Raw genomic sequence first — 14,797 nt, 5'->3', positions numbered from 1 at the left:
CATATTACCATATATTACGTTGTAAAGTCTGGATTTATAAAGATACCTAATTAATCCATACTTAATATTATAAAAGGAAGTCTGTCTATCTGTCTGTCTGTTACCTCTTCACGCTTAAACCGCTGAACCGATTTAGTTGAGGTATAGAGATTGTTTGAGTCCCGAGAAAGGACATAGGATAGTTTTTATCCCAGAATTCCACCCTTATGGGCTTATGGGGGTGGAATTTTGAATGGGGAATGAACAACAACTGCATAACAAACTTAGTCGATAGGAACTTTCCCGCCCGCGCGGTGTAGCACCGCCCGCGCGCTTAGAACATTCGAAAGTATTCTGGAATGTTCCACAATGATCTAGAATGTTCTCGAATATTCAACAACATTCCAAAATTACTAATTCCACGCAGACGAAGTCGCTTGCAAAAGCTAGTAAGTATATAAAGACTTATTTAGTACATAAAGAAAGTTAAACAACTACGAAGTTAAGCTAAATCATCATAGATAGTTTGGCGTACGTGTAGATATACCTACTAGCTCTAACTTCCTTTTTTAGGGTTCCGTACCCAAATGGTAAAAACGGGACCCTATTACTAAAGGGGCCCACAGATTACCAATTCGCCGGACGATATTATCAGCCTGTCAGTTGTTCGGAGCTGTCAAATTTTGCGTTTAACTGACAGGCTGATATCGTCCGGCGAACTGGTAATCAGTGGGCGCCTTAAGACTCAGCTGAGTCTGTCTGTCTGTCCGTCTGTCACCAGGCTATATCTCATGAACCGTGATAGCTAGGCAGTTGAAATTTTCATAGATGATGTATTTCTGTTGGCCCTATAACAACAAATACTAAAACGAGAATAATAGTACATTTCGATGCTAGTGCGGAAGGTATGTCATTACTTCACGAGTACCGAGATATCTTGCCACGAGCCGCAGGCGAGTGGCAAGACTCGGGACGAGTGAAGAATGACATTTCCGCACGTGTATCGAACGACGTTTTTTAATACAGTTGCGAAAAAATAAGAAAAACATTGTTAATCATACACTAAACAAAAGTGGTAACAGTGACAGCTCGGTTAGACGTCGTCTTTAAGTATATTATATCTATGGGCGTTTGGCAGCTATTCCGTTCCATTCAGTCAACTTATTAAGAACGGAATTTTCAATATTGAATATTAAAAAATAAACGTGTTATAATGATGAAGAGGTAAGTAATTAAATATGAAATATGTAATATTTTTCGTATTCTTACATTAACGGTTGGTTTTTATGCTGATTACGACGTTTAAAGGAAACTAATATTAACACTCATCAATAAGTAGTCGTGAATTGGAACAAGTATAAATTAAAAAAAATTGGAAAAGTAAAAAGCACTAGTTCGAGATAACCAACTTTCCGCACGCTAAACAGCTACGTAAAGTAGCACTTTTTGAGCAACTGTATTAAAAATAAATATTTAAGTGGGGCTCCCATGCAACAAACGTGATTTTTTGCTGTTTTTTGCGTAATGGTACGGAAGCCCTTCGTGCGCGAGTCCGACTCGCACTTGGCCGGTTTCTTGAGTATATGCTTAAGAATGTCAGAAGGATGGAGGGTCAAAGAGCATATAATCACTACGTTTTAAGAGTCGGCACTCTCGAACAATCCTCGAACCGAATTATGAACGTACATATCCCAACACACCAAATACAGGCTTAAAGATATCGCATCCAGGCCATAATTGTTAAAAAAAAACCACACACAATACTACCAACACAAAAAAAACAACGCTAGGGCTCGACACTTCCAGTACCTACTGTTTATCGATATCGACAAATGTGCGATACGTGCTGCTGTATTTACCTACTGTACTACCTATTAATAAAATAAAAGAACATTATATATAAACAATTTATTTTACATGATAAAAACAACATAGTTTATTATTCAAGTAGGCATATTACAATATGCTGAATTCGCGCGCATTCTTTTTTAATCTGGTCCCTTTTTACTGAAGGCACTGGATGGAGAATGATTTCCACAAATGAACTTGTTTCCATTCAGCTTTTGAATAGGTAAATAAATACGCCAAATCCTCATTTCCTTTTCCTCAGCTTTGCCCATAATCGACATCTGAAATAAAGAGATTATCGATAAAATTGGTCGTACACTATTCGTGTCATAGGTTACTTAGACTTTTTTACTTAAAAATACTTTATTCACAAAATATTTTCGTTTTAATCATGGATTGTACACGACTAAAACTAATTAAATTAGTAACTATTAACGACTCAAAGTAAAAAATGAAAATATTGCATACAAACATCAGTTTACCGACCTGTTCGGATCAAGTTGGAAATTTGGCCAAAAATGCGTCAGTAGTTAGTCTTCTTACACACCCACTACAAACTTCACATTTCCTTAAAGATTTGGCCCCCATTTAAATAACAGCTAAAGTTATTTTACCAATTACAATAAAAAATAACCACGTATTTCCACGTTCACGACAATTCAAATGACGTTTGACGTTTTACTACTAATCATACCAACCTAAAGAAAAGTAAGTATAATACGTCTATGTTAAAAGCAAGTATGGTACGTGCCACCAAAATGCAACAGCAGTCATTTTAATTCGATAAGATTATTTCTATGCCTCAATGTTGGTAACAAGTGCTTTCATAATTTATCAAAGTATGGGGTGTCGATGGGCTGTGGAGGGTCTCATTTGGCAGTTTTGAGTAGTTTACTGAATGCCTCATAGATCCTCTCAGAACTGTTTACGTACTATCTTTTGCCCCTGCTTAAATATTATAGCAAACTAAGACTGTTGTTACATTAGTGAACATAACACTACGTTTAATTTCAGGCGTTAAGACGAACGTGGATGGTCGCACCGCAACCGCCCTTCCAGTTACATACAAACTTCCATTTTCCTCTGTGAAGATTAACATTATTGAAAACATTTTGACACAATTTGATGTTTTATGACCCTTCGAGAATTATTATAAAAGATGAGAGCATTAAAACATTGTAAGTATGAAATATGTTTTATGCTCCTAACTCTTGTAAAAACATTACATACCGTAAAATGGGGTGAGTTGGGTGAAATTTGACTTACAAACCTCGATAAAATTTTATTTTTACACGTGAAAACTGAATGGTGTATATAATAAGTGGTTCGGACGTTTTTATTTTAGTTTGTATTTTATTGTGGGTAGTTCCATTTCATAACTTTGACGATTAAGAGGAAAACCCACCTCACCCCGTAGTGCCTCGTATTTGGGGTGAGAGGGTTTTTCATACAAAAGTGATTTTGGAAGATTGTTGGATCGATTTTTTTTTTATTATGCGTATTACTATAGCCCCATTTTAAATTGGAATACATTATTTGTGACGTCCCACGTCAAAGGTACCTTATGGCGGGTATGGAGTTATGCATACCCCCGTAATCTACAATAAATAAGCTATCGATAACACAAAAGATCAACCACCTAAGTTGCGTAGTTACAGAGATATGATTTTTTGAAAATAATGTTGTGAAATGAGCAACTTTACGATAGAGAAGTTTTAAGTTTAGCCGCCTAAAAAACTATGTTCCTGAAGTAAGTTACATAGTTGACTACAAATAATAATAACTTATATATCTGAGATTAAAAAAATGTTGCGACTTGTTCTGTAATGCAAATAGAAACCTTTGATATCGACTGATTTATGTGTATATTGGTTAATCTCTTGAAAATAAAGTTTTATTTCATTTTCACGATTGATTGCAATGAGCTCACAAGATTTAAATTTTATCTATGAAAAAACGACACTGAGAGACAGTTTAAGCAAAAAACAATACCGTTTTAGAGGTGAAAATGTATTTTCTGACTTTTTCATATAAAATCATAAAATTGAATATTTTTACTTTTAATGTAACACACAATCAATTTTTCTGAGCACATATGAATGAAATTCTGTCATTCAAATGAAATAAATCCTAAAACCCCAACTAAATACTATATTTAACCCCTTATGCCACTTTAAACTTACATAACAATAACAGTATTTGCTCCATACATTTACGAAAAGGTACCTTATGAAAATAAATCTAATAATACATCACTACAAAACATCAATGACATTGAAGTTTATCTTTTATGAATAGAAAATATTAATTTACATTAAACTGCCACAAATTTAATTAGTTCTTCGTCATAATAATCTTAAAAAAGACCAATAATAAGGTTGACTGGTAGAGAATGCTTTTGGCATTAAGTCCGCCTTTTGTACGATAAGTTTTCTTTTGTGCAATAAAGTTTAAATAAATAAATAAATAATTTGTATGTAATGAAAAGGTACCTTGTGGTTAAGTTACATGATGAGGCATGATGATGATGGAACAGTTAGGATAAACTAATAATATTTTGGGGTAAAGATGGTATAAATCGTCTATTTCTTATCAATAATATAATATATTTTGGTTGCCATTGAAAACAAGCGGCATTGAGGTTCAATGACCTCAGATATTCCATAAGGTAATGCGTCGGGTATTGGCATTTTTCAGCAAACCAATGGCTGATTTATTGCATGCGACCAAACCAAATGAAGATTATTCTAGTTAAGAAAGACTTGACGAGAGTAACTTTGGTATAATAGCAGGCTACTTGGATTTGTAATGTCGGTCGATGTACGGTTATAATATTTGCTAGGCGCCCCAACCAGAACTGAAATTATCAAATTAGTTTTGCAGAATGCTAATACAGTTCTCTACCAAACTTCTTTTCCCGTATTGACTAGTTTTTTTGGGAATTTTCAATCTTTTTTCCATAAGGTACCTTTTCTACTAAACTCTGAGACGACATTACTAGGCTTATAACTAACTTATAACAAAAATAAAAACAGGTAAACAAACGTTACGCATCAAGGTTTCAGATCACACAATAAAAAAAAATTGAGCATTTTTTCACCTCTTTACAAAACATTTCATATCTCCGAAACTAGAAACCCTCATAAGGTACCTTTTCCCGTGGAACGTCACATTTTTGTAGCAGTAGCCTTAAAATCCCTTCTCACCCCCCTCTCAAACCTTCTCTCCCCATTCATAACCCAACTCTCCCCGCGAAACCTACGCACCCCGTTTTACGGTACTATTAGAACATTATTTCAAGTCTCAATATATTACTCTACTTGACAAAACATAATATATATGTAAACTTTTTAATTTACCACCCTAATACATAATTTAAATAAAATTGAATAATTTTACGGTTTAGACTCACTTGTTTTTAGTCACTCGCGCCGCGCGACATGTTTCGGAGAGCCTATGTCTCCTTTCTCAAGCACTAACAGTGCGAGCAGCAGTCTAAACCGTAAAATGATTCAATGTTAGTATGTCTCACAACAGTTTAAATTCGATAAAATAAAATGTCAATGAATGTGGGAACATGGTGGGTAGTTAGAATATATTCAACTTAAGGGTATCTTGCGACATCATTCTACACTATTAGTCATCATATTTCAAATTTACTGTATAACTGCACAATAGAGGACAGAAGTGTAATATTACTGTTAGAAAGTGATTGGAAAGTGCTTTTATTTCATTTTTATAAATCTGTGTTGTGAGCTTTCAAAACGACATTTACAAACAACCAACACAACAGTAAGTAACTTATTATTGCTTTTTTTGCCTTTAATAATCACATGTCATCCTTCATTTTTAGAATTAGAAAAAAGGTAAGCAATCTTTGTGTCTTTTTATTGAAAAACACTTTTGAAAAATAAGTCAGGGCAAACATGTAAAAATTATTAATCATATATTATCTTTTTATACAACTCACTTATTGCCAGAAAAAGTTGGAGTAATTGTTAGTAAGTATGTATAATACTAGTAAAAACTTATAGAATATAACCTATCTAACTAAAGTAAAAATTCCTTTGTGTGAAAATAACACACTTACGCATTTTAAGTCACTGGCGCAATATCCTACAGGCATTTGTTGCAGGTACCAGCTGCAAAAGTGCATGATCACTTTATGAATGAGTTTGATTCATCATGTGTCCATGCAATATTGCAGCTTTATTAATATTATATAAGTATATTCAATGGAAGCAGTACTATTAATAAGAGAAGTGCAAGCAGCTAGCTTTCTAATAATTAAATATAAATAGAACAGTCTTCCCATAAATAATATTGAGTCCAAATTTTCAAACTAGGTACTTAATAATAACTCTTGCGGCCGTCATCAGGTGTTACTCTGCCGTAACTTCTAGCTGCCCAGAGGCCTATAAGACCTCCCGTTCCATTGTATTTGGAATGATAACATAATATCAAAGTCTGATCAGGGGCAATGACATTTGTTTAGATAGCCCTGAACAACATAGTCGCTTTTGCTTCAACACATTTCTTTCTATAACCATCCAAATTAAATATGAAAACAAGTGTATTCATACACTCATGTTAACACAGATGTCAGCGAGGGTATAATTTGACATGTCTTACATCATATTAGAATAGAATAGAATAGAAATACATTTATTTATGACAAACAAACACAGATGACAAAAACATGTTGACAAATATACAATGTATAACATTTAGTGAAAAATGCCATAAAAGGGTCACAACTCAGCATGTTGCTGGCAAAGCCAGCGCTGTTCTTCCGTTGTAACCCATATTATAAGGCAACTCCAACACCCTCGCCAACCTCTGATGATTTGCTAATAAATACATACAGCACAGTAAGGCCACTAGAGGTAGCCTAGTGGTAAGAGTGTGCAACTTTCAGTATGAGGGTTGCAAGTTCAAACTTTGGCTCACACCAAATGAATTATGTATTTATTATTTATTAGAATGAGTTATGTGGAACGTGGAACTTATGTCTTATGTATGATATAGTTAGGCATTTTTCAGTGAAGGAAAACATAGTGACGAAACCAGATTAATCCCTATAATGCCTAATTTCCTTACTGGGTTGGAAGGTCAGATGGCAGTTGCTTTAGTTAAAACTAGTTTCTATCCAATTCTTCGGATTACTTGCCGAGTGGACCCCAGGATCCCATAAGCCATGCAAAAAAAACAGAAATAATGCGAGTAACATTTGTGATGACTCAATAACATTCTATTCAATTAAATTTCAAAACAGAAATCAGAATCAATGACTTATCATTATTTTAGAGATGATAACAAAGCTTGAAATATGTATTATAATTACATATTGAATTACGCTACAGATGAGGGGCGGTAATGGCCAAGCGGACCGGTTCGCAAAGTGCCCGAGTTTCTACACTTGCGAAAATCAACTAGAAACTGAATTCATAAACGTATAACCTGGTTCTTCAAGGCCGGACAATATAGTAAGAATCCACACCGAAATAGTACAAAAATGTCTATATACAAGCACAAAGGTGCATGTCACAAAGGATAGTAACAAAACATTCGCATCCGCATATTTTTATCGTGAGCTAATTCAATTAAAGATAAAATAAAAGTTCGTAAAACAACGTACCAAGTAGCGGTCTCCTAGGATCATCCGCGTCCATTCTGTTACATCACTACACTACTGAACATAATACCTATTATGTGCATTTGATGCAGCAGTAGTATTATCTAATTGGAGTAACAAATATGAACATTAGTGTACTAGCAGTACATAACTAAGTTAATGTTTACAATACGCACGATCAAAATGTATTCAAGTATGATTCAAGTGACGGCGCCATGACGTTAGGATGGCAGTGACAGTGACTTTAAATAAGCGTTTACGAGAATAGCTACTAGCGCACTCTTTTTTTTTCTCTTTATTTTTAAAGCTTGTCACCGAGGTGAACATGTCGCTCCATAAAAAACCACAAAATAATATATTCTAAATTCTTACAACTAACTTATTCTACATACTAAAGCCTGAAACTCACTTTTGAACGGTTTACCATTTTGTTTCTTAACAGTAAAATTTTGCAATCTCATACTTACCAAAGCTATGGGATGGGAGCATTTCCCTAAAGAAAATGGTGGCATTAAAATAATTATTACTTATAAGATTTATAAATGGTCAAGCAAATCTTATGTAGATATATAAATGGTCACGCAAATCTTGTCAATAAAAAAAGGCGCGAAATTCTAATTTTCTATGAGACGATATCCCTTCGCGCCTACATTTTTCAAATTTGCCGCCTTTTTCTACTGACAAGATCTGCAAATAATAAAATTAAATTAAATAAAATAATTTATTAATAAAAATAGCTGTCTGTCTGCTTAACCATCTATATTATTATTATATATGTAGTGTAGGTACTTGGTAGGTACTGGTTAGTTTTGTTAAAACTAATACAGCTTTTTTCATAACAGAACTGGAGTCAACAATAAATAGTTCGGGTTATATTGAACAGATGGCGCAGCTAACTTGGACTTATTACTCGATTGAAACAGTCGAATGTTGATACTTACCAACCATTGACTTTATATTACTTCGTAAAGACGGGCCTTACGAGCACTACGAAGTAAACTATGATTTTCTTGCATAAAACATAAACAGAAACTTCATAGTGTACGCATATGTACATTTATAAGCATATTCATCGGTTTGTTGCATGCAGTTTGAGTCACTCAACATGGCCCGACAAGCCGACATGATATTAGACCTTTTTACCCCCTAATCTACGTTTTTAATCTACGTTGGTTCTTTTGAAACAACTTCAATAAAATTACCCAAGTACATTAAATGTATGTACCTACTACCTAGGTATATAAATCTACCTACCTAGATTTAGTTACCAGCCTACTTACCTTATCGTCATATTATCATTTGATCAGTAGAAAAAGAAAAAGCGCCAAATTCAAATTTTCTATAGGGCGATTGATTACCCTTCGCGCCTACATTTTTAAATTTCCGCTTTTTTTCTACTGACATAAATGGCTTGACAGCTAGACTATACATTTTAGTTATTAGAGTCCCAAAAAATCTAATAATAGAGTTGTAGGATAAGGAAATGGTCCTATTCTATAAATGTTCTAACTGTGTCAGTTCGGGCCCGATGCACATGACTGATAACCTCCGCTCCGGACCGAAGTAGTCGTCACTGGTTGATGACTGCTACTGTGTTGTTGCTGTCCCATATCAATAAGCTGTTTTATATCCCGGATAAGTATCAACTTACATTACAAATCGACTGGTCAATTTTAGGGTGTCACCACATAGGTACCTATTACGTCGCAGCAACGGGAGGGGGGGTCATGCTAAGTGTGACAGTACGTATTAAAGATCTATCTGTGTGTAAAAAGTGTGACAAGGGGGATGGGTGGAGGGGGGAGGATGAAATTTTTTTTTGAACACTAACAAATTTTAGCTCTAGTTCATGGTCTCTTAAATATAATATCAAATACTTACCAATAAGATTGTGAATAAGGTCAGTCAACTGCAGGTTCTTATTTATTAGGTATTAGTAACTTTTATCGAAATGCAGTTGCTTTTTTACAAATCATCAAAGTTTCACATCATAAATATCTAATAATGCAACCATCAATCGGATTGCATCACTGTATTTTGTTTACAAACAATTTATTTTGGAAGAACGACATACTTACACTGAGATAGGGTCTTCAGATCAGCCTCACTCCCCTGCTGATAATGATAACCTAGCCCAAGGTATGCATAAGTCCAAATATTCGGTAGACTTCGACCACGCTTTGCACATGGCTGTTTTTCTTGTATACACATTGTTTTCGGGTGTGTAACTGTAACTGTGAAATGTATTGTGAATGTAAAGGGTGTACGTGTGTACGTGTATATAGTGTAGGTACCTACTTAAAAAGTTACAGGTGAGTGATAATATCGTTTAGTTTATGTGTCTACCCGTAAAAGATTTTAAATTGTGAATGATGTGTTCTATTAAGTTATGGAAGCATTCAGTGGTCGTTTGTTTAGTAGGCTGTGTATGGTTTATTTAAACATATATTTATGTTATGAGTAATTATTAATTATATTCAACTTTGACCTGATCATATGTTTTCTCGAAACGACTGGTGTTACACAAGCAGATAGTATCCGAGGGCACTTACACATGTTATTGTAAGTTATTTCTGTTTACATTTGCGTAAACATAGGAAACGTCCCGACGTTTATATAGAACTGATTTTTTTCTTGTTTCGCGAATATCACAAAGATAACGAAAGTTCGGTTTCCGGTCTGGGCTATAACTGCGAAAATCGAAGTTCGCAAATTGCGGGCATCTTTCTCTGTCACCCTTATTACGCCTTCATTGGAGTAAAAGAGAAAGATCCCCGCAATTTCCGAATTTCGGTTTTCGCGGTAGCCCCTCTGGTCATTTGCTAGTCTTAGGCTGGTATTCTACCTGTCCAATTTCTTTGTCCAATCTCAGTGCGTCTCACTCTCCCGTTCAAGCAAAATGTGAGACGCAACGCAATACACATTGGACAAATAAATGAGGAATACCACCGTTATCCAATAAAACCTGAAAGGAGTGAAAGTTCTATTAATGAGGGTATGACAGCATTAACTGCCACTGCATTTGAGTCCAGGCTGAGGAGTAATTGAGTTTTTGCCACAGAAGGTTCAGCTTTGCTCTAGTTTTAGTACTTTTAGTAAACATGATTTTTATGCCGAAACCTGCCGAAACCGAAACTTCGGTTGGACACTATAAATAATACAGTATGGGTGTCGTACCTTCGGCCGAAACGTATCTTAGATAACTGTAGTGATAAATCGAAAGTGGGACTTACACGATAAGCTGCAAGCTGCAAGGTACAGCTACCTTCATCCAGTAGATTCCAGCTAAGGTTAATTAGGAATCACGGAACCATCATAACTTCGGAGTCACTCAATTCTTCACGTCATATGATGCAGACCACACCACCAAAACAACTCCTGACCTAATTCCAATAATGTTATTGAGCAAGTTTGACGTAGGCTTTTGTTTTTCTCCGACATACGTAAAACAAAGCGTATGATGGCTGCAGCTATCAGCGATAGCGTGATGATCACAGCGTTTAATCTCTTTCATTCGCGTAGTATTAGAAAATGACGTTTATACTATTCAGTCAATCACCGTGGCCAACATATACGCTCGCCAGTCAATCGTATATCACCAGTATTGAAACTTAAGCGGAAATATCTGGTTCGGATAACCACTGGTTGCCTACATCTCTTTCTAGAATGTTTCGAATGTTGACGAGAATATTTCCACTTGGCAATGGTAGCTAATAGTTTTTTGTTTACAATCACTAATATCTTCTCTTCTTATCTAGGCATTTTTTATAACAACCGGGGTCATTTACATACCTACATAGTATACATTATTTATTTCAAACAAACTATCTATATATGTGTATGTTGTATGTAACATATTGAATATAAAATAACTTATTAAAATAAACTAAAACTACAAACAAATTAATACTGAAATAAAAGAAACTTACCTATAAAATAAAAACCTACATAGTTGAGAAACTTGAATCTAAGATAATAATTATGTACATTAATTATTTTCTTGAAAGATTTTGTTTGTACGTTTGTTAATATCCTGAAAATATCACCAAATATCACCATGGGGGATTCCACCCCTTCCCAGCCAAAAAAGTATGATGTGATGTGTGTGACGACCCCAAAAGAGAGGCATAGGAAAACCGGTGAAAGACGAGCGTTTTTGGACCGAACTAAGTATAAAGAAAAGCCACATAGTAAAGACTAACGGAATGCAAACGGCGATTACTCCACCGACAAAAGCAAAGCTCATACAATTTTGATGATTATGATGGTTAATTAAAGGTTAGGTTTACCTCGGTCAAACCAGGCCAAAAAAAAAAATCGGCCCGGTTACGTCAAATATTACGGCTAAGTAGATACGATACGAGTATACCGCCCGATTTAAACTTGAAGATGCATCAGTTAATATATCCCAGATACGATATGGATTAGATATGTCAGAATCAAATGTGACGTTTCTTCAAACAAAAACGTCACTTATGACATTGACTGACATATCTAATCCATATTTGACCGTATATATGTTAAAGTTCGAATCGGGAGATACTGTTTCTATTTTAATTTAAGGGTAGATACATCAGTCAAACCAACACATGGCTATATAGGTAGAGTCAGTCCATGAAAAGTCTGCAGCGCATTTGATGTGGATTTGATAGCCCACGCAGTGCACTTGTTATTTTAAACGTCAAACTTCTATGAAATTATGACGTATAAATGATACTTGCACTGCGTGGGCTATCAAATCCGCGGCAGACTTTTCTTGGTCTGACTCTACATATTACTAGCCCTGCCTAGAGTCAAGCGTAGCCTTAACAATTTTCACAGTTTCCGGTCAAGCGCTATAAATCTATAATACACTCGCAAGTACCTGCTAATGCAGTGCGCCGGCTGCGCGCGGGCACGCGCTAGACGATGCAAGGGGCGACCCGGTTGCGTCAGCGGGGCTTGGCGTTAGACATGGATAATATATTAGTTAGGTAAGTGCATATGTCGGCGGCCGATCGTAAGATCAGGCAGATCGTAATGTTCCTGTGTAATGTTTTGACGATAGTCACATTAAACCAATATATAGGTAGGATAGGTTCGTTAGGTTGCTTCAGATGCCCGAAGGGCAAACTGCCCAGAAATAGGAGCCCCACATAGCGGGGCTCCGTCGACTCAGGGAACAAGTCAAAGATTTTCACGTTTCACGATATGCCTAGGAATTTCACGATATGCCTGATCTTACGAAGTTACGATCGGCCGCTGACACATTACATATAATTATGTATGAACAAGTCATTAGAAAAAATAATATGTAGAATCGAATACCTGTGTACAAATAGTAATAGTTAGAGCGGAAACTAAGTGCGGGATAAATATATAACTTGTTATGTAGTTAAAGTTATATAGCATCCGTCAAATAACTAATGTTCCCCTTATCCTTGTGTTTATATTCGAGTTACGAAAATGGCAGTTTGATTGCCATAATTCATCCAATCGATCATTGGGTAGTAAATTGTGGAATGACTTGCCTCCTGAGGTATTTCCTTTGCGCTACGACATGGGATTCTTCAAGAAGCGGGTATTTAGGGTTCTCAAGGGTCGGCAACGCTTAAGTGGCTCCTGTGGTGTTGCTTATGTCCATGGGCGACGATGACCGCTTCCCATCAGGCGGCTCGTCTGCTCGTTTGCTGACTATTACATTAAAAAAAAAATGATTTATCGACTTGTTATTTCACTATATACTTAACATTCACATTTTAAGCCATTGGCTACCTAAGCGACGACCATGATGTGGCAAATAGGTAACCTGTAGTTCGTTTTTTTTAGCATTAGAAAGAACTTTGCAGAAGTAAGCTTGTGGTTCCAAATCCGGCACTTTTAGCGGTAATAATTTGAAGTAAATTATATGTATTGACCGTGCTACATTAGATAATTCAATAATTATTAACAATTAAAGAGCCTGATAAAAACTGTACGCTTACTTCTGTGGAGTTCTTTCTAATGCTAAAAAAAACGAACTGTAGACTCTGACTACGCCAACTTTGCACAAACTTAGCAGTAATAATGTACCTATACATTTCGCTATAAGCTCCGTACTTGACATAGCGCGTGTCTGAAAACTCTATAATTTGCATGGGAGTCCATTGCTGAAATATCATATTATATTTGCACTTTTTTGACATTTAACAACATAACTTATATATCCCAGATCAGATCCGGTACATAAGCATCGAAATAGTTATACAGTGAAACCTGGTTAAGTGGGACCTGGATAAGTGAGAAACCTCTATAGCTGGGACTCATGGTGCGGTCCCGACACTTTAGCACTGAATTACCTCTGTTAATGAGAAAAAACGAACCTCTATAACTGGGATTCGTTGTTGTGATTTTATAGTCACATTTACCTCTATAAGTGAGACGGAGAGTGTATTTTACCTCTTTTACTGATACTATATTTATAAGATTACATTTTCCTAATTGTTTTTTAGACTTTTATAGGGAATTGACTTCTGTATCTGAGATAACGTCAATCTATGACCTCTCTAACTTGGACTTCTTTGAACGATTTCCGTATTCTTACTAACTTTTAGTCTATCCACAAATTCCGCATTTGCCTAATTGTGTCTAAACAACTTCAAACTTTGATTTAGTTCATTTATCTAAGTAGCTAAAACTACCCAAACGAAAGCTGAAATTTTGATAAGTAACACGAAAAAATTAATTTTCATTTATTAAATTTCTAATACGCAATGAAGTCCATATCAAATTTAATTTAATTTTGATATATCTATCCATTGGAGAATCATTCAAAATAAATTCAAAGAAATATTTAAACAGGCTTAATACATATTTAGGGACAAGGATTATTTTACCTTATTTAGTTTTAAAGATATTAATCATTAAATACCTTATTAACCACCTCTATAACTGAAATATACTCTATTCTCACCTCTATTAATGGAAACCTCTGTAAATGAGACAGAAATTTATCTGTACCTGGCTAACTGGGAACCTGGGTAAGTGGAAAACCTCTTTAAGTGAGACAAATTTGCTCGTCCCTTGAGATCTCACTTATCCAGGTTTCACTGTATAATTAAATGGCAATCGAACACAAAAACCAAGTTTCAGGACTTCAGGATGCAGTCTTCATTTTTTGCAATATTAATTGACGTAATTCATTTATATAGGTATTTATAATAATTACTCTAATATTATAAAGTACCCAATTACATCAAATCTAAAAGTTTTTAATTTTAATTTGCTAGTTAAAAGACATACCTACCTACTAAGTTATATGCCCAGCAGAGTTAACATTATCAGATAACGCCATAAACTAAGGTATACGTCAAATAT

At 35.3% G+C, this 14,797-nt stretch overlaps 1 protein-coding gene across 1 annotated transcript in view; it reads right to left on the bottom strand.

Annotated features, from left to right (window-relative positions):
- LOC134667549 (sodium-independent sulfate anion transporter-like) overlaps positions 1-7,651 on the bottom strand; it is a 31,518-nt gene extending 23,867 nt beyond the window's left edge. The window contains exon 1 of the mRNA XM_063524975.1: positions 7,466-7,651. Coding sequence (XP_063381045.1) covers positions 7,466-7,499 — 34 coding nt within the window. The 5' untranslated portion in view covers positions 7,500-7,651. The remainder of the gene's footprint in view (positions 1-7,465) is intronic.
- Positions 7,652-14,797: the final 7,146 nt, after the last annotated feature.

Source organism: Cydia fagiglandana, chromosome 9, assembly GCF_963556715.1.
Source record: "Cydia fagiglandana chromosome 9, ilCydFagi1.1, whole genome shotgun sequence".
NCBI classification, from domain to species: domain Eukaryota; kingdom Metazoa; phylum Arthropoda; class Insecta; order Lepidoptera; family Tortricidae; genus Cydia; species Cydia fagiglandana.
This window is presented reverse-complemented; position numbering and strand designations above follow the sequence as displayed.